This window comes from Antechinus flavipes, chromosome 3, assembly GCF_016432865.1.
Source record: "Antechinus flavipes isolate AdamAnt ecotype Samford, QLD, Australia chromosome 3, AdamAnt_v2, whole genome shotgun sequence".
Classification (NCBI taxonomy): domain Eukaryota; kingdom Metazoa; phylum Chordata; class Mammalia; order Dasyuromorphia; family Dasyuridae; genus Antechinus; species Antechinus flavipes.
This window is the reverse complement of record NC_067400.1, coordinates 600,114,784-600,131,890: the sequence shown is the minus strand read 5'-3', so window position 1 is coordinate 600,131,890 and position 17,107 is coordinate 600,114,784. Positions and strand designations below refer to the sequence as shown.

Here is a 17,107-nt window from a genome sequence, read left to right as displayed (position 1 = left end):
GTCCCCAAGATGCAGCCGACATCCTCCAAGTCCCTCATCCACAACCTTCACCCCCTTGTCCAGGGGTCTCCCTTAGCCAAACTCTACTTCCACTGCGAAAATTAAGCACAAATACCAGGAGTCTGAACATATAGGAAATGTCTTTATTTCAAAAAAGTACGCGATGGATCCCTCACCCATGACTCGGGCCATGGAAGTCTGACCCAGTAAACAAAATAAATACACAAATCCACGTCGGCTCTTGGTTCCGCATCTCACACGGCCGTGAGCAAGTCTAGAGGATCCATATAAATAGAGACTCTGTAAGAGTCTGACATTTGGCGTTTGTCCTGTAAGGCAAGTTCAGTTCAGTACAGACACCACACACACACACACACACGGACACACGGACACTCGACAGGCACAAACCACCAGCTTATCATCAGTGCTAATCCCAAGAAGGGAAAGAGGCGGGTCGGGGTTACGGGGAAACTCGGGGTTCAAGTGTGTGACTACAGCCGGGGCTTGGGTGGGGGGCAAAGAGCCGGTGGGGGAGAGGTGGCCCTGGGGGCGAGGGGCCCCCCAAGGCAGGAACAGCCCAGTGTTTTAAGGCGCCAAGCCCTCGTACAGGTGATCCAGGGGGCACATCCTCCCGTGTCTGGTTCTTTCAGGACTGTTGGTGTCCAGGACAGTTCAGACAGCTGAGCTGACTTGGGCAGATCCCAAAAGGATGCTTCTTAGAGTAGGAAACCAAAAGCAACTGACGTATCCCAATTTGGGGCTGAGAGCCCAGAAACAGGGGAGGGGGAACATTGGCTCCTGGGGGGAAGCGTTGCTTTCATCCAGGGATCACGGCTCGAGCTGCACGGGGCTTCAGAAAAGCAATGTGGAGGCAGAGGGGCCTTTAAGTGACTTTCCCTTGGGCAGAGCTGGGACTTGGGGACTTTGTGATTTTAAATCAAGCATCTTTGTCCCCCTCCCCCATCCTACAAGGTCACCCCCTTTCTCTAAAGGCTCTGTAGATGGCAAATCCCCTCCAATGTCACTGTCCTCTCAGGGACCTTCTCCACCGGGGATCCTGACCAGTCCCTATTGATCCTGTGCAGCAGGCCCCAAAGGCACCGGCCAGTTAACTTAGTGCAAGACACAACACAGAGCGCATTGCCCTCTGAGCGCTGACTGAGCCCCTCAGAGGAGGCTCAGGACTTGGGGTGATCTAGCTTAACTTAAACAAATCATCTTAACCTCAAGGGCTGATTGTCTTACGAGTATTCCCTGCAAGGCGTAGCATGGCGAAGATAGGGTCCTGACCAAGGCAAAAACATCATGGGAAATGTTCGGGTTTTCAGAGGGTTTTAAATCATCAACATCCGAGCTCCTGGGGAGGAGACCCCCCTCCGTTCTAGAGCAGGCGCGAGAGCAAGGGCCTGCCCAGCCAGCAGGAATCCGAGGGGGACCGAGACCCCGGCCCCGCGGGCTCTGTGACCAGCCCTGTGTCCCCAAGGCCTCTCCCCCACATTGCTCTCCACAGGAGCATCGCTCTTGAAATAAATTCAATGGGAAAAGTCAATCCAGACTTTTGGTGGGGTGGGAAGGGCCTTAGAGATCCCTGATCCCCACATAAAAAGGGGGTGTTGAGGCAGGCGGCCCCCCACTCTGAGCATCCCCAAACCCAGAGAGGAGCCCCCAGGGCCAGAGCCTGGCTCCTCCCCCAGTGAGAGGGAAGGGGCCGCCCAGGCCCAGTCATCCTATAGTCTTCCTCCATTCTAACCCTGAGCAGAGCACACACAAGTGCCCCGGGAGTGAGGGTGGGTGGGCTGCATCTTTACAAGATGCTTTTACCCCCCAGGACCCAGGGTCCACCTCACAAAACAGCTTTGGCCGCACTCGCCGGGAGCTGAATCACCACAGAGCAAAATTTGGGGGTCCCTGGCCCATCCAAGGAGTGGGGCTCCCAGCTTCACTGTCCTGAAGGTCAGCACAGAGACTCCTCAGTGTGGGCAGCCTGTGCAGAAAGCGCCAGCCTCGGAGCCCCAGGAGAGGCCTGCGGTGAGGGGTCCGGGGGGGGAGGAGCCCCAGCACGGAGGAGGCACAAAGGACAAGGATCCGGCCTCAGAAGCCAGCGGTGTATGTGGAGGCGGGGAGTTCTCCCCCACGTCAAAGGGAAGGGAGCTTGGGCAGCCTCTGCTCGGGTCCGGTGGGAGCCCCCAGCGGGGTCCCAGTGCTCTCGCCACGCCCTCCATCCATCATGGGGTCCTCCCTCTGCCCCCCCACACACACCATGTCCCTCATGGAGGCCCAGGGGCAGCCAGGGCTAACGGAGCTCGTTCAGGTTCTGGTGGCGCTGCTGGGACCGGTTCCAATTTGAGTCACTGGCATTGTCCAGGTCGAAGCCGTGCCCGTTTGATGTGGTCTGAGGCATGAACTGGCGGAAGATGCTGACGCTGCCGTGCCAGAAGGTGGGCTCCGGGAGGCGCCCCACCACGCTCCAGGCCCGCGTCTCCGGGTCGAAGGCCTCCACCACGTCCGAGAGCTCAAATGTGTTGTCATAGCCCCCCGACACGTAGAGCTTGCCCCCCAGGACCGCCAGGCTGCCTCCCACGTGGACCTACAGAGCAGGGGAGAAGCCAGGTGAGGTCGGGCCCCCAATAAGCACTCACTGCAGGCAGGGAGGCCCGAGGGCACACCTGGACCCCCCCCCCAATACAGATACAAAGACAAGAGACAAATCAGTCAAGGAGCTTCCCTCCTCCTGGGGAGACACAATGGGAGGCTCCCGGAGGTGGGGAAGAGCTTCCTGGGGTCCCAGCACCGTGACCTCTGGGGGTCTCAGTTTCTTCATGTGCAAAATGAAGAGACTGGACTTTGTTGGCTGCTTAATTTATGGGCTGAGACCTCTGTGTGAGTAAAATCCAGGATCAAATATCACAGGGACAAAGAGCTCTAAGAAAACCTGAGGGAGAGGAGGGAGGCCAGGGCAGAATGTTGTCTGTACACTGTCAGAGGATTCACTATTTTTGTTCAATGAGTGAATTTTTCTGGAGACTGGGAGAGGTTGTTCCCAGAAATAAATGACATTCACGAAAGATAACGAAGCTTTTTGTAAAAATAAAAGTTCCAGGCAAGTAATAAGAATAATAAGTAAATAAAATTAAATAATAAAAATTCACTTTTTAAAAACAGCAAAGGTAGCTTGAGAAGGTTTCTCAAACATGTATCTTTCACAGAAAAACCCTTGCCTAAGATCTCTGCACGTGATGCCCCCCCCATCAAAACCTGGACTCCCCAGACACCCAGACCCCACCCACCCAAAGGCACAACAGGGCAGGCTTTGTGCCCGGGGCACCCCATCTCCAAGTTTACCTGGTTCATAGACGGGATCTTATCCCATTCGTTCTTGACGGGGTCATACACATCAACTTCAGCAGAATCATCTCTGTCAGAGACAAATGGGGGCTGGTTAGTGCAAGGTCGGGAGTCTCCATAACCAGAAGACCCCAGTCCCCTGAGCGCTCCGCCCTTGGTCTTGGGCACACTGTTCCACCTCTACAAGAGCCGGGTCCTGGACTGCCCGAGGCGAGGAGGAGGGGCAGCCTCCTCAGGATCAGGGATGCAGCTGTTACCATGGTGACCAACACAGCCCCAGAGGCCTGAAGCTGCCCCTAGAGGCCGCCCAGCCCCGAGGGCTTCCAAGGAGAGCCACCTGGGGACCAGCTCCAAGAGCTGGAGGACCGAGCTCTGGGGCCTTGCGGGGTAGCAAAGCCCGGTGGGCTCCATTTGATTCTGGGGGCACAGGGAATGGCACATTCAGAGCGGCCTAATGGGAGGCGGGGGCATTTGTGGGTAAAGGGTCGGTGACAGGCCCCTTGTTTGCCAGGGACGCTGAAGAAGGGATTCCTGGTCAGACAGAAGACAGAATGGACAGCTGCTGAGGGCCCACTCTGTGCTCCTTGGACACTCTACAGGGAGTGCCCCAAACCAGCCCCAACCAGCTGGATTCTAAGATGAAAGGCAGGAGGGAGCCTAGACTAAATAAGGGATACAGATTGATGACAGGAAAAAAATAGACAATATTTATAATTCAATTTAAAATTTAAAGTTAATTTAAATTGAATAATTTAGAGACAAGTTTGATCATTTGGCTTCTGTACAAACAAGAGCAATGTGACTAGAATAAAAAAAAGGAAGCACTGATGGGGAATAAAGAATGCCCCCCTTAAACATCTCATCGAAGGTCTACCCTAGAGCACCAGGAAGCTGGGAGAGGGAAGGGAGATGGCCACCGTAGGGGATGGAAAATGTTTAATCTCAAGTGCCACAAAAGCCAACAAGCACAACGAGCTCTCCCGTTGGCTCTGCATCACTAACACTTCTCCCCAATCCTTACGTCTGGACAATGAACAGGACAACAAACCGTGTCCCGGTCTCCAGCTCCCGCCCTGCCGTCTCTGGGATGTAAGCGCTCCCACTGAAGATTTAGCTCCAACAAGCTCAGGGGGTCGGCTCGAGACCTGGAAAGCTCCCACGCCCCGATGCCGAGTGACGTGAGCAGGACGGGGATCATGGTGCTCACGGACAAGGTTATGGGACGGCCGTGGCCCTTCTCCCCAAGGTGATGATTCAAGGGAAAAGCCGATCACTTTGGGAAGGAAAATGCATCTAGAGAGGACTGTGGAGACTGAATGTGGATCAAAGCAGAGTATTTCCACCACGTTTGGTTTTTTCCTTTCTCAGGTTTTTTCCCCCGTTTGGTCAGATTTTTCTTGCACAACATGACAAATATGGAAATGTGTTTAAAAGATTTGCACGTATTTAACCTATATCAGATTGTTGGCTGTCTTGGGGAAGGAGAAAAATTAGGAAGTCAAAGTTTTACAAAAATGAACATTGGAAACTTTACAGACATGTGGAAAGATAAAATACTATTGAAAATTAAAAAAAAAAAAAAAAAGTTGGCTCCAATCCACCACTGAATCTGATTCAAGCTGTAACCCAAAGAGACTATCCTCCCTGCCCCCCCCCCCCCCCCCCCCAGCATACTCAGCAAGGGGCTGTCCAGCCTCTGCCTGGAGGGAGCCGTCCCTGTCAGTCTTTCCCCACATTAAGCCTGAATTACTTTCTTTGTGACTTACCCCCTGGCTGATGGCTGTGACCCCTAGGACACAAAGAACAAAGTCACTCTCTTTCAAGATCCTCAGTCTAAAGTAGGAGCGATTTCCTTTTACAACTTTTCTCATTTTACAAGTGAGCAAACTGAGGCTCAGGAAGGTTCAGGGAACTCACGGTCGTGGGGCCCAAGGCAGTCATTTTTCATCACTGCCTCTTCTCTTTGCGCACGAGTGTACGTATGCACATGGAGCCGCACATGCACGTGTGTGCGTACGCCCCCACTGACGCCGCATCCCCTCCCTGGACCCTGATCCAGGCGCTCTCACCAAAGAAGTTCCGAGAAAGGAAGAGATTCCACATCCCCGCAAACAATCGTTATTATCGCTGCTGCTGTTCAGTCCCGTCTGAGTCCGTGACCCTATTTGGGGTTGTCTTGGCAGGTCCCGGAGGTCGGCCATTTCCTTCTCCAGCTCATTTTACGCAGGAGGGACTGGGGCCAACCTTTGGTTAAGTGACTTGCCCGGCTAGTGAGTAACGAGGCGAGATCTGAACTTGGGACTCCTGACGGCAGGGCTGGCACTCTCGCGCCGCACCACCTCGCCGCCCCCAATATAGGCACAAAGGGCACTTTTGGTGGGAACTAAAAGCCGGAAGCACAGCAAGTACCATTAACTGGAGAATGAGAGAACCGGCGCCTGCATGTACAGAATGTGGCACCATGAGGTGGGACCATATCAAGAATTTAAAGAAACTTAGGAATTCCTGTCTAAGCTGAGGCAGAGGCAAGGACGTTGCGCCACGCGATGAAGTAAAGGAAAGACAAAAACTGTTAGAATTCGGATTCTTCCTGTCTCCCCAGTCCAGAGTTGTAGCCATTAACTGCCTCCGGCTAGAGCCAGAAGAGCTTCTCAGACCCCCCCCAAATCCTCCCTTTTACAAGTCCGGACACTGGGATTTCATTCACAGAGAACTCAGATCCTAAAGACAACTGAACAAAAGCAAGGTGCTCTGCACCCAATAAATGCTTAATAAGTGCTTTGCCCCGCGTTCGTCAAGGAGTCCAGCACTTAAGTGCCTACAAATTGAGACCCAGTACTCTGCTCTGAGAGGGAAATACAAAAGAGCCGAATTTCCCCCCGAGGAGGAGCGTGACCCACCCCCACCAGCCGCTTACTCTCAGTGCCCCGGAAGCCCTCCTCGGTTTCCTCTGCTGTAAGGCACTAGGAAGTGGTACAGTGTGGAAGAAAACAAAGCACCCACGGACAATCGGGGGCGCTGGGCTCCGCGTGGTCCTCGGGGACCTGCAGCAGGCCGCACACAGGCGCTCCCGCTGGATGGCGGAACACGCCTAGGTGAGGGATGCCATGTTATTTTTCTGCGAGCCTTTGTGCAGTGATTCACGAGCAGCTTTGGTCCCATGGACGATGAGACATGAGAGAGGCCTAGAATAACACTAAGAATTAATTCAAGCCTCCTGTGTTACAAGTGGGATAAAAAGGCACAAGAGGCAGATCTTACTTCCATGGAGGGAAAACTTCTCGTGATCCAAACCACCCCAGACAGTGGCTCTCACCGAGAGGGAGCGTGGCCCATGATACCGATGGGCCCGGGAGTCACAGAACCTGAATGCAAATCCCACCTCTTCCTGGGCTCCCTGGCGGCCTTAGGCAAGACTCTGCGCATCCCTAGCCCTCCATCTCCTCCCCTACAAAATGCGTGGGTTGGACTGAATGATCTCCAGGTCCTTCTAGCTTAAAAACCTACGATCCTGGGGGGAGGCGCCTCCAAGCGGGGACCACAGAAAGGCATCACTTGCCAGGGACCCTGCCGAGGGACTGCCCCCCTCAGACCGGACTTCCAAGGAGACGCTTTTTGCCTGGCAGAGGCCCAGCGTAATAAAAGCTTGCTCTTTCCCCCACCCTCCCATTCTATTATTCTTCTCCCAAAATCAAACTCTGGGCAGAGGCCGGAATCAGGAAGCTTCCCACGTCCAAATCGGGCCCAGACACTTCCTCGCTGGGTGACTGCCCCTGGGGGCCTCGGCTTCTGTGAGATGAGCTGGAGAAGGAAATGGCAAACGCTCCCGGGTCTCTGCCAAGAAAGCCCAGATGGGGCACAAAGAGTCCGGGGGACCGGGAAGCCAGGGATCCGAGCGCTGGGGCCAAGAGGAGGCCTCCCCGACTCCCTCTCCTGCAAGGCTGCATGTGGGGGCAGGAGCAGGGCTCTGGGGGCCGTCACCGGCGGCCGGCCCTGGCCCAGCAGACTCCTCCCCCCTTCCCAGTCACGAGGATGGCAGGTGAAGGGCACGGGCGGCCTCGGCCCTGCCAGGGACAGGAGGCCGGCCTGGGGCACAGGCGGGAGACGCCGCCTTCTCTCCTCCGCCAGCTCTAACATCTCGGGCTCGAGGCTTCACAGGCGAGCTCTGCGCTCCATCACTGACAACGTCACTTACATGGGACGCAGGGTCCACACACGGAGGGGGAGACTGGGAGAGCGCCCCCCCCCCCCCAGACACGGGTGTGACGGGAGCCTCCCCAGTCAATGTGAAGGCAGCTTCTCGGCTCTGGCAGTTACAAGAGCCGGTATCCCCTCCCCCCACGTGGAGGTGAGTGGCAGGGCCTGTAAGGGGAGTGGGGGACGCCAGAAGCCCACCGCCCCGCCCCTCCCCCAGTCTGATTCTGAACAGAGCAAACACAGAGTAACACGTCCCTTCCTTTACTCTCTCCCTTAGCTCAAAGGATATAAGTGTGGATGGACGGACGCATTTACAGCTTTCAGGGTCCCAAAGCCCTCCCAAGCGTCCCTTCACTTGGCCCTCACAGGCCCAGAGGGGGTGCTTAGGAACCCCATTTTGCAGAGAGGGACACCACAGCAGACGCTGCCTCGAGGGCCAGGGCTCCAGCCTCTCAGGCTCCGACACCCGCCGGCAGCTCAGCCCGTGTCTGGGGGGCTCACACGGCCGTGGGCAAGGTTTGCCAAGTGTCCTCGATCCCCCAGTGGGCAGCGAGAGCGAGGCTCGGGGGGCCTCGCCCGGGATCACCCACTAGTAAGCTTCTGCAGCAGGACCGGCATCGGGGTCTGACCCCCCGCCAGCCCCGGGCTCCTCGGGCTCCTCTCTAGGCCTGGGGAGAAATGGGGATCCAAGTCCTCAGGTCAGCGAGAGCTCGGGGCTCTGGCCAGCAAAGCCCGGGGAGCCGCCCTGGCAGCCAGCGGCGAGGGCTCCGGGGGGCCAGGGCAGGACAGAACATTCTCGCAGGCGGCCCCTCCGAGCCAGAAGGGGGCTGTAACCGAAGTCGGGAGCCTTCTGAGAAGCCTATTTATAGCCCCTCGGCTTTCTATTTGAGGAGACCTCCCGAAGCCGGGCTCGGGGCCGGGGGCCAGCGGCTTTACCTCAGGGCGGCTGTGAAGGTGGGTAGGAGTGACCGGGCAAGGGCACGGGCGCTCCACGGGCCCCGCGTGTCCCAGCACAGACTCAGGGGTGAGGGGGACAACCTGCTGCTAATCCCACTCCGACCCCCCCCCCAAACCAACCAAGACAAAACACACGCCTCCTCAGCCGATAAGGAGGAGAGGGGAAAAGGCAAGTGGAGCTGGAGCCGATAAGGGCAGCAGCCCCTCCCCCCGCAGAGCCGCCCACGGGGGCCCTGCTGTCACGAGGGAGGGTCCGACGAGGGGTGGAGGTGTGGGAAGTGACGTGGGAACCCGTAGGGCCACAATGGAGCTTTGTTTTGGCCTCTGGTGCCTGCGGGAAGGCTGGCTGGCAGGGCCCACGGTGCCCGCTCCTGCCAGCGCTGCCCTGCCTCCTGTGCCAAGCCGAACCTGGGCCCTCCTGCGCCCGCAGCCCCCCGGCCCAAGCCTGCCCTGCTCCTCCGCTCCCGACCCTCTCCGCATGTGACGCAGCGGGGGGAGGGGCAGTGGCGACAAGCCAGCCCGGAGCGAGGAGCCCGGAGCACGAACCCAGCGCCGACTGTCACAGCCGAGCGCCCCCAGGCCCGTCACTCAGCCTGCCCCGGCTTCCTAGGGCTCCTCCCCGGGACGGCGGGAAGCATAAGGCCAGACCCCCGCGAGCGCGTCTCAGACCCCGAGTGCCGTGGAGATGGCAGCTTCGTCGCCGCGCTCCTCCGAGGCCTTCCCGGCACCCAGAACGCATCTGGCACGGCCGCGGCAGAGGCTCCCTGACGACGAACGGCCGGAACGGCAGCGGGCACTCTCGCGGGGCCTGAAGATTCGCAAAAATGTTTCACGAGGCTCCCGACGGCTCCTCACCACAATACAGCCAGGCTCGGCCCACTGTTAGACCCACTTCTCAGATGTGTAAACCGAGACAGAGAGGTCGGAGTCTGGTCCAGGGTCACACGACCAGTAAACGACCGGGTCAGTTCCAAGCCCAGCCCTCTCTGCCCCCGGCCACCAGAGAGCTCGTGGGAGGACCTCAGAGAGCACGAGGGCCCCCTCCCACCTGGCCCCCTGCAGGAAGGAAGCTCACAGAGCCCCGGGCCTGCTTCAGCAAGCTGCAGGCTCCTCCCCGGAACCCTCTGCCCTGGACCGGACACCTAAGGGGAAGACCCACAGCCCCCGCACCTGGAGCGAGCACAGGGAGCAGGCCGACGGCCTCGGGAGCCTCGGGGACACCGGTGTCCCGGACGCTGTCAGGGAAGCTTGGGCTCCTCATCTCACACACAGCAGGCGCCTAATACACGCTGCCTCTGATTTAATAAAGGAAAGCCTCAACCCAGGGCTCCCTGGCTACCATCACGGAGACCGGCCCGGAGAAAAGCCGAATCCGACGTCCTCCGGACACAGAACCTGCGTCTAGCCTCAGAGCTCCCCTTCGGCCGCCCTTTGCTCGCCCCCTCCCCCCTTGAGGGCACTTGTTCGTCCTTGCTGACCCGACCCCCTTTCTGGGGAGGCAGTTGGGCTCGGAAGCGTGAAGTGTCTGAGGCTGGATTTGAACGCGTGACCTCCTGACTGCGGGGCGGGGGCTCCCCCCCGAGCCCCCGCTGCCCCGAGCTCCCGTTTTAGTTCCAAGTGCTCAGCTCAGTGTCTCCAACACAGCAAGTGCTTAATAAGGACGACTTCCGAGAGCAGACGCTAAGCGAGCAGAACCAGGAGAACACCGTGCACAGCAATGAGCAACGGCCTGGTTCAGACCGTTCGTGACGGAGAGCCGCCGGTGGGAGGCAAGGTGGAGCACAGCACAGCCTCCTCGCTCTCTGCTGGGTTTGCTGACATTGGGTTTTCTTCCCTAATCACTGCATTTTACAGATGAAGAAACTGAGGCCCAGAGAGTGTAAGGAGCTCAAGGTCCCCACATACAAAGTAGCAGAGACGGAGCCCCAGAGCAGTGCTCCGACCTCAGACGCTTACCGGCTCTGACTCCGGACAAGTCACGTAACCACTGCCTGCTCAGTTTCAGCTATGAAATGAAGACTTGGAAAAGGTCCCACTTCCTAGGATTGGGGCAAGGATCAAACAAAAGCCTATTTACAAGCACACTCAACGCAGTGCCCGGCACACAGGAGGTGCCTAATTAATGCGTAGCCTACCTGCAGGGTTTGCCCAACGACGCCCCTGTCGTGCCCTCAGATGGAAGGTGCCTTGGGAGGGGACAGGACCTAAGTCCACCCCTCGGGCACCAAGCCCGTCCGGCTGGGCCCCGCGGGCCCCCTCAGACCCAGGACAGCCGCCGCCCAGAGGCCCAACCCTCTGCAGACCCCCGCCCCAGAGCGGCGGCCCGGAGGGCCTGGACGGCGGCCGGGGCCTCAGGCGGGACTCACCTCACAAAGTACATGAGCCCGTTCAAGGTCACGGTCTTGGGCGCGAAGGACCAGGGCGGCAGCTGCCCGCAGTTGACCAGGGACCAGAGGTCGGAGTCCGGGTCGTAGCACTGGATGACCATGGTCTCCTTGCCGGCCAGCGAGCCGATGGCGAAGAGCTTGCCCCGGCAGGCGGTGGTGGAGCAGTTGTCCATGGGGTAGGGCATGGGCTGCAGCGCCTCCCAGGTGTCACTGGTGTGGTCGTAGCGCTCCGTGCTGTCCGAGGCGACCACGTACAGCAGCCCGTCCAGCACCGAGGAGCTGTGGTACTCGCGGGCCTTCAGCATGGGCGACACCTCGGTCCACTCGTTCACGCTCGAGTTGTACCTCCAGACGCAGTCGTAGAGCCGCGAGCCGTCCGAGCCTCCTGGGAGGGAGAACAGAGGGCCCGTGAGGCCGGACGGCGGGAGGGGAGGCAGGGCGACCCTCGGCGCCTCTCTGGGGCAACCTTACCCGGGAGCAGGCTGCACCCCCCGAGGCTTTCCAGCCTTCCTGCCCTCCCTCCCCAAAGCCAGCCCCGGTGTCCAACCCGCGGGAGGCTGCTCTGGGCCGGCCTCCTCCCCCCTCTGCCCTCCCCCCCGGAAAGGGGGGCTGCTCTGGGCCGGCCTCCTCCCCCTTTTTCTCCCCCGGAAAGGGGGGCTGCTCTGGGCCGGCCTCCTCCCCCCTCTGCCCTCCCCCCTGGAAAGGGGGGCTGCTCTGGGCCGGCCTCCTCCCCCCTCTGCCCTCCCCCCCGGAAAGGGGGGCTGCTCTGGGCCGGCCTCCTCCCCCCTCTGCCCTCCCCCCCGGAAAGGGGGGCTGCTCTGGGCCGGCCTCCTCCCCCCTCTGCCCTCCCCCCCGGAAAGGGGGGCTGCTCTGGGCCGGCCTCCTTCCCCCTCTGCCCTCCCCCCCGGAAAGGGGGGCTGCTCTGGGCCAGCTTCCTCCCCCCCCCTTCCCCGGAAAGGGGCTCTCTGATCCTCGGTGTGTCAGGGACCTCGGAAGACCAGGAAGGAAAAGGAACTCGCCTCGAGCCACACAGCGCCGGAGGGGCAGGGGCTTCTGAGGGTGGAAGCCCCCGCCCCTGCCCCCAAAGCTGGAGCGCTTTCATAACAAGTGCGGAATCAGTGTCATTCCCTCACTGACTGGGGGGCCTCAGACACACGTAAGGAAGCCAAGGCTCAGGGAAGTCCCAGAATCCGGGACCCGGAGGCCCATGTGGCCCATGGCCCTGCCGGAGGCCCCCGGAGGGACGGCAGCGCCCGAGGTCACTCAGGTGGACACGGCACCTGATTCCCAAGTGCGTGAGGTCCCCGGGCCCCAGCCCACCTCTGCCCGATGAGTTCTGTCAGTGGGTGAGGGAGGCCCACCACGGGAGCGCCCCAGAAAGCAGAGCCTGGCCCCCTCTCCCTAATAAAGGAAAGCTCTCTGGGTTTCCAAGCCAGGCCTCCGTCCTAACCAGACAGTAAGCAGTGTCCGCGCGCCCGACCACCCCCTCCTCTACGAGCTCCCGGGCTCTCCTCGCCAGCAGTCCAAAGCTCTGGGGCAGGAAGCCTTCCCTCCTTTCCATCCAGAGAGACCAACTGCTCTGTCTCCTAGGAAGGAGCAGAGGCAAAATTCAGCCAATCACCTCGTCTGCCCAGCCCTGGGGAGCCCAGGGCAGCGGGGTACGACGGGAGGTGCGGCTTAAAAGGCGGCGGCCGGGGTCCATTCCCAAATCCAAAATTTAACAGCTGGGCAGTGGAGAGCGAGGATTGGGTCACCCGACTTCTCCCAGGCCGTTTCCTCACCTGTAACCTGGGGACCCGTGCCAGCCGGGAGAGCTAGAGACCCGGGGTCCTTCTGGGGCTCTGGGGGGCCTGGGGATCGAGAAGGGCTGAGGCAGCGGCCGTCACCAGCAGATTTCCATCTCTCCCAGAGGGCCTACAGCACCTACCCCACGGGGATACCGAGACTCGGGGGAGGGAATGGCAGGGCTGTTTCCCAAGCACTGCAGGAATGCTGGGGATTCTTCTAGTGGATCCCCCCCACCCCACAGGCAAAAAAAGAGCTCAAAGAGGCCCATTCAGGAGGCAGGCCAGACAGTCCCCCGTGGAATGAGCAGGGAGCAAGCCGCTACAACTCCGTTACCTTAAGAGGCAGTGTGAACGGAAAAGAACTTTTAAAAATAGGTCTACACAGATTCACCCGCAAAGTCTCAAGGCTCTTTTTACAGGCAACTCTCCCTCCCATCAGAGGAGACAAGCTGTTCACCTGACTAAGTTGCCCAAGCTGGGTTCCTGGGATGAGTGTCCCAGAAAGCCTCTTTGTGCGAAGGGCCCCCTCACCTTCCTACACAAGGCTACTGCCCAGGCCCCCAGCCCGAGGGGGAACAGTTGTCGAGCCTTCAGACACTCGCCCACTGTTCTCTGAATGGGAATGGTTTCCAAAAGCCATTCTGGAAGTCGGCATTCTTGCTCCTCCGGAATCCCGGCCAGGCAGCTGTACTTGAGAGGCCTGGGCCAGTTGTCTAAACAAAGAGGATTAGTTGGCTCAGCTGTTATATTGGGGAAGGAGGCTGCCGGAGTGGGGTCTGTTTGGACCTCTCGGGGAAGTTCTCCGCTCCCAAATCTCAGCCAAGGACAGACGGAAGGGGCAGAGCCCGAGGTCAGCAGGGCCGCCGACCTTGCCCGTGACCCGTGTGTGCTCGGGGCGACTGCATCCAGGGCTACAGCTTGGAGTGGGAGCTCCAGCAGGAGCCCGCCAGCGTACAGGCGGGCTTTGCTCGGAACACCCAGTCCTTTTCCTAGAGCTCCCAGACCAAGTACAAATACACACACTGTCAGAACTGGAAGAGATCCAAGACACTTTCTGATTCAATCCCCTCCCTCCTCACTTTTTTTTTTAACTGAAGAGAAAATGAGAGGCTTTTCCAAAGTCACAGTCAAGGGAGTGACAAAGCCTGGATCGGAGGGTGCAGTCTCCCTTCTACTACTCTCTGCCCTTTACGAGCAAGGACGGCTTCACCTTTTCAATAAGGAGTCTCTCAATCTAGCAACAGTCATTAACCACTTACTAAGCAAACTGCAGACAAGCCGGGGCTCCTAGGGATGGGGGGGAAAGGGGGAGAACCAAACAACTCCAAAGTACCTCAAAAACCTCTCAGATCAATAAGCATGGTCAGCAGAAAAATCAGACTTTCAGTAAGCAAACTGTGCTTTGAAAAGTTAAGGCATCAAACTGTCCCAGAGGCCAACCTACTGGCAAACTCCCATCGTCCCTCATTTCCAAACCCGGTCCTCTAGATACCACAGCTGGGGAACTCCAGTTTGCCTCAGATAATCTGGTTCCCCGATGCCAAGGATGGCTGAAGCAGGGATGGATCATTTAGGTTTCAGCCATGTTACTGGGAAGGCTGGCAGAGATCTCAGAGACAAACCCAGCCCACGGGATGCTTGCCTAATAAAGCTGCCGGGGAACAGCCTCATAAAAAAGAGCCTGCTTTCGGAAAACAGGATTTACGGAGACAAAGAAGCGGGACCGAGAGCCGGGGCTGGCCGGGACCCACCCAGAGTGACTCTGCACTGCCTTGGGTTGGCAGCCAAGTTCACTGGAAGAAAATCAGATACCATGTGACTGTGTTTACAATCACAGAGGTACCTCAGCCTAAACACCATGTGATTGGAAGCATATATCAAATGCATAAGCGATGACTGACTCAAGCCCACTGGAAAAAGATTTCCTGCAGAAAGCCCCGGGGGAGGGAAGCTGTGCCCAAAACAGGAGAGGCCGGGCTGAGCTGGGAGAACCAGTGACAGTCCCGCCGGCGGCCATCTCTGTCTGGCTATTAAGTTAATTAGGGAAACAATAGGGGTTCTAGCAGGGCGTGGGAGGAGGGAGAGCTCAGAGTGGCCCAGTTGTGTCAGTCCAACTTAATTAGAGCCTGGGACTTGGGGGCACCATTCTCCCAGTGAAAGATATTCAGCCTTACCAGACAGCTAACCTCGGGAAACCGGCCCAGGCAGAAAAGGCCCGAGGGGACGCATGAGGCGCTCTCCAGACCCCCTCCACCCCTCAGGACAACTCCATCTGAGCCCGGAAAGGGCAGGGGAGTGCCGTGGAGTGGCCACCCCCACATTCTCTAACCGTGACAAATCAGGGCCTGGGCACGCATCAGATCTCGGTTTTGTAAAATGAGGGGTTTGCATTAGGTCTCCAAAGGACCCAGTCTACCTCTGTTTGCGGGTCTACCTCTGTTTGCGGGGCGACGGCCCTTCAGAGAGTGTGGCCGAAGGCTCTGCTTCTCCCTTCCCCCTCCCCCGGGATCCTCACCCGTGACGTAAATGTCGTTGCCCAGCGCCACGATGCTATAGCCCCCGCCCAGATGGTCGGGGAACTCGGCCAGATAGCGCCACTGGCCGGTCTGCGGGTTGTAGCAGTCCACGGTGACCAGCTCGTCGCAGTCCTGGTCGCAGCCGCCCACGAGCACGAGGATCTCGGCGAGGCCGGTGGAGGGGCGCGGGCGCATGCGGGGGCAGGGCCCGCGGTCGTGGCGGTCGTAGCGCGCCGCCTGGAAGTCGCGGGCCTCGCGCAGCAGGCGCAGGCAGGGCGGGCAGCGCGCCACGAGCGGCTCGGCCTCCACGTGCGCCAGCAGGTAGAAGCGGCGCACGAAGGGCAGGCGCACGGCCTCCAGCAGCTGCGGCCAGTGCGCGGCGCGGCGCGGCAGGTCCGCTCGCACCCAGCGCAGCGCCAGCTGGTAGGCGGCCTCCTCCTTGGGCACGCAGAGCCCGTCGTCGCGCAGGTAGCGCAGCAGGCGCGCCAGGGGCAAGCGCTCCAGCTGCTCGGCGCCCAGCTCGCCCACGTGGCGCAGGATGAAGCGCTGCGCCGCGCCCGCCAGCCCCGCGCAGCTAAAGGCCTCGGCGAAGTCCTGCATGTCCAGGCAGTTGGTCAGGTCGAGCTGCTGCTGCAGGAAGGCCCCGCACGCCTCCTTCACGGCCGGGAACTGTAGCAGGTCGGCGGCGCGCAGCAGCGGCTCCGCGTTGTCTCCGCTCACCGCCACCCGGCCCGTGTAACTGAAGTCCAGCAGCAGCTGCAGCATGTCGGGAGGCACGCCGTGCAGCCGCACCCGCTCGGCGCGGCTCTCCCGTAGCTGGCCCGCGAACATGGCCCGGAAGTAGGGGCTGGCCGCCGCCAGCACCGCCCGGTGCGCAGGGAAGTCGCGCCCGCCCGCCGCCTCCAGGGTCACGTCCAGGAACTTGCGCTCGGCACGCAACTGGCTCAGCCCTCGGAGCAGACTCAGGGCGTGCGCCGGGTCCGAGAAGGGCAGCACGGCCAAGGGCGCCGGCCTCTCCATACCTCGTTGGAAATTCGTCCGCTCGCTGGTGACAGCGCCGATGCCCGTGTCTGTGGGGGAGACGCTCAGCTCAGCTCGGCTCGGCCCCGGCGCCGCCGCCGCCGCCTCTATAAATACCTTCCCTGCTTCCTTTCCCTCCCCCGGCCGAGCTGCCCAGCCCACGTGGCCGTCAGGGCCCCGCGGAGAGTCCCTCTTCCAGCCCGCGGCCCCCGCCCACTTAACCCTCTCCCCGCTGGGCCGCGGACGCTCCGGGACGCTCCCGCCGCCTTCCCGGGCTGGACTCGAGACCCCTGCCCCCCCTCTCCCGGTCCTGCGCTGTAACCTGAGCCGAATGATGCAACCTCTCCCGTCCTCCGGAGCTTACGGAGGAGCCAGGAATACTGTGCGGCCTGTCCCCGGCTGGCTGTCTTCTTCTCGCCTGAGTCACCAGCCCTCCCTCGACTGGCTCCCCCGCCGACTCCTCCCTTAGGCCTCCCCACCCTCCACCCCGACTCGGGCTGACAGTGCCAAGGGCAGTGGTCCATCCCCCGATAAATCAACCGCCCGCAGGGAAGAGGGAACCTACTGTACCGCGGGAAGCTAAGCTCAGAGAACCACAAGCCTGGGCAAACGCGGTGGGGAATTAAACGCCTCGTTTGCCAGCCTCGGCAGGGAGTACTCCCCCTCCCCCCCTCCCGCCAGGCCCACCACTCCTCGGTAAACACAATCAAGTGCTAAGCACCTACATAGATCTGGGCCGGCCGCGGCTTCCCTAGACTCGGGCCAGCACCATCATTCTCCTCTCCGAGTCTGCGGGGCCCCCGCCCCCGCCCCCACCCCACGACTCAACTTCCTCCTGAGTAACTTCTGACTGCGTGACTGAGGAGCTTTAGTCATAGAAGTAGAGGTAGAACTGGAA

At 60.0% G+C, this 17,107-nt stretch overlaps 1 protein-coding gene across 1 annotated transcript; it reads right to left on the bottom strand.

Annotated features, from left to right (window-relative positions):
* Positions 1-129: 129 nt before the first annotated feature.
* On the bottom strand, positions 130-17,029 carry KLHL21 (kelch like family member 21). Its single transcript, XM_051988671.1, has 5 exons — positions 16,532-17,029; positions 15,189-16,259; positions 10,866-11,271; positions 3,343-3,415; positions 130-2,587 (listed from the first exon to the last, which is right to left on the bottom strand). Exons 1-5 carry the CDS (start codon positions 16,731-16,733, stop codon positions 2,294-2,296), a joined length of 2,046 nt encoding a protein of 681 aa, XP_051844631.1. The 5' UTR covers positions 16,734-17,029; the 3' UTR covers positions 130-2,293.
* Positions 17,030-17,107: the final 78 nt, after the last annotated feature.

Excerpts from the sequence above, each read along its gene's own strand:
- KLHL21 (XM_051988671.1), bottom strand. The coding sequence starts at position 16,733 with ATGGACCACTGCCCTTGGCACTGTCAGCCCGAGTCGGGGTGGAGGGTG. Across the intron at positions 16,260-16,531 it reads GGTTGCATCATTCGGCTCAG|ACACGGGCATCGGCGCTGTC; the intron begins GTTACAGCGCAG and ends TCTCCCCCACAG. Across the intron at positions 2,588-3,342 it reads AGATCCCGTCTATGAACCAG|GTCCACGTGGGAGGCAGCCT; the intron begins GTAAACTTGGAG and ends CCTGCTCTGTAG.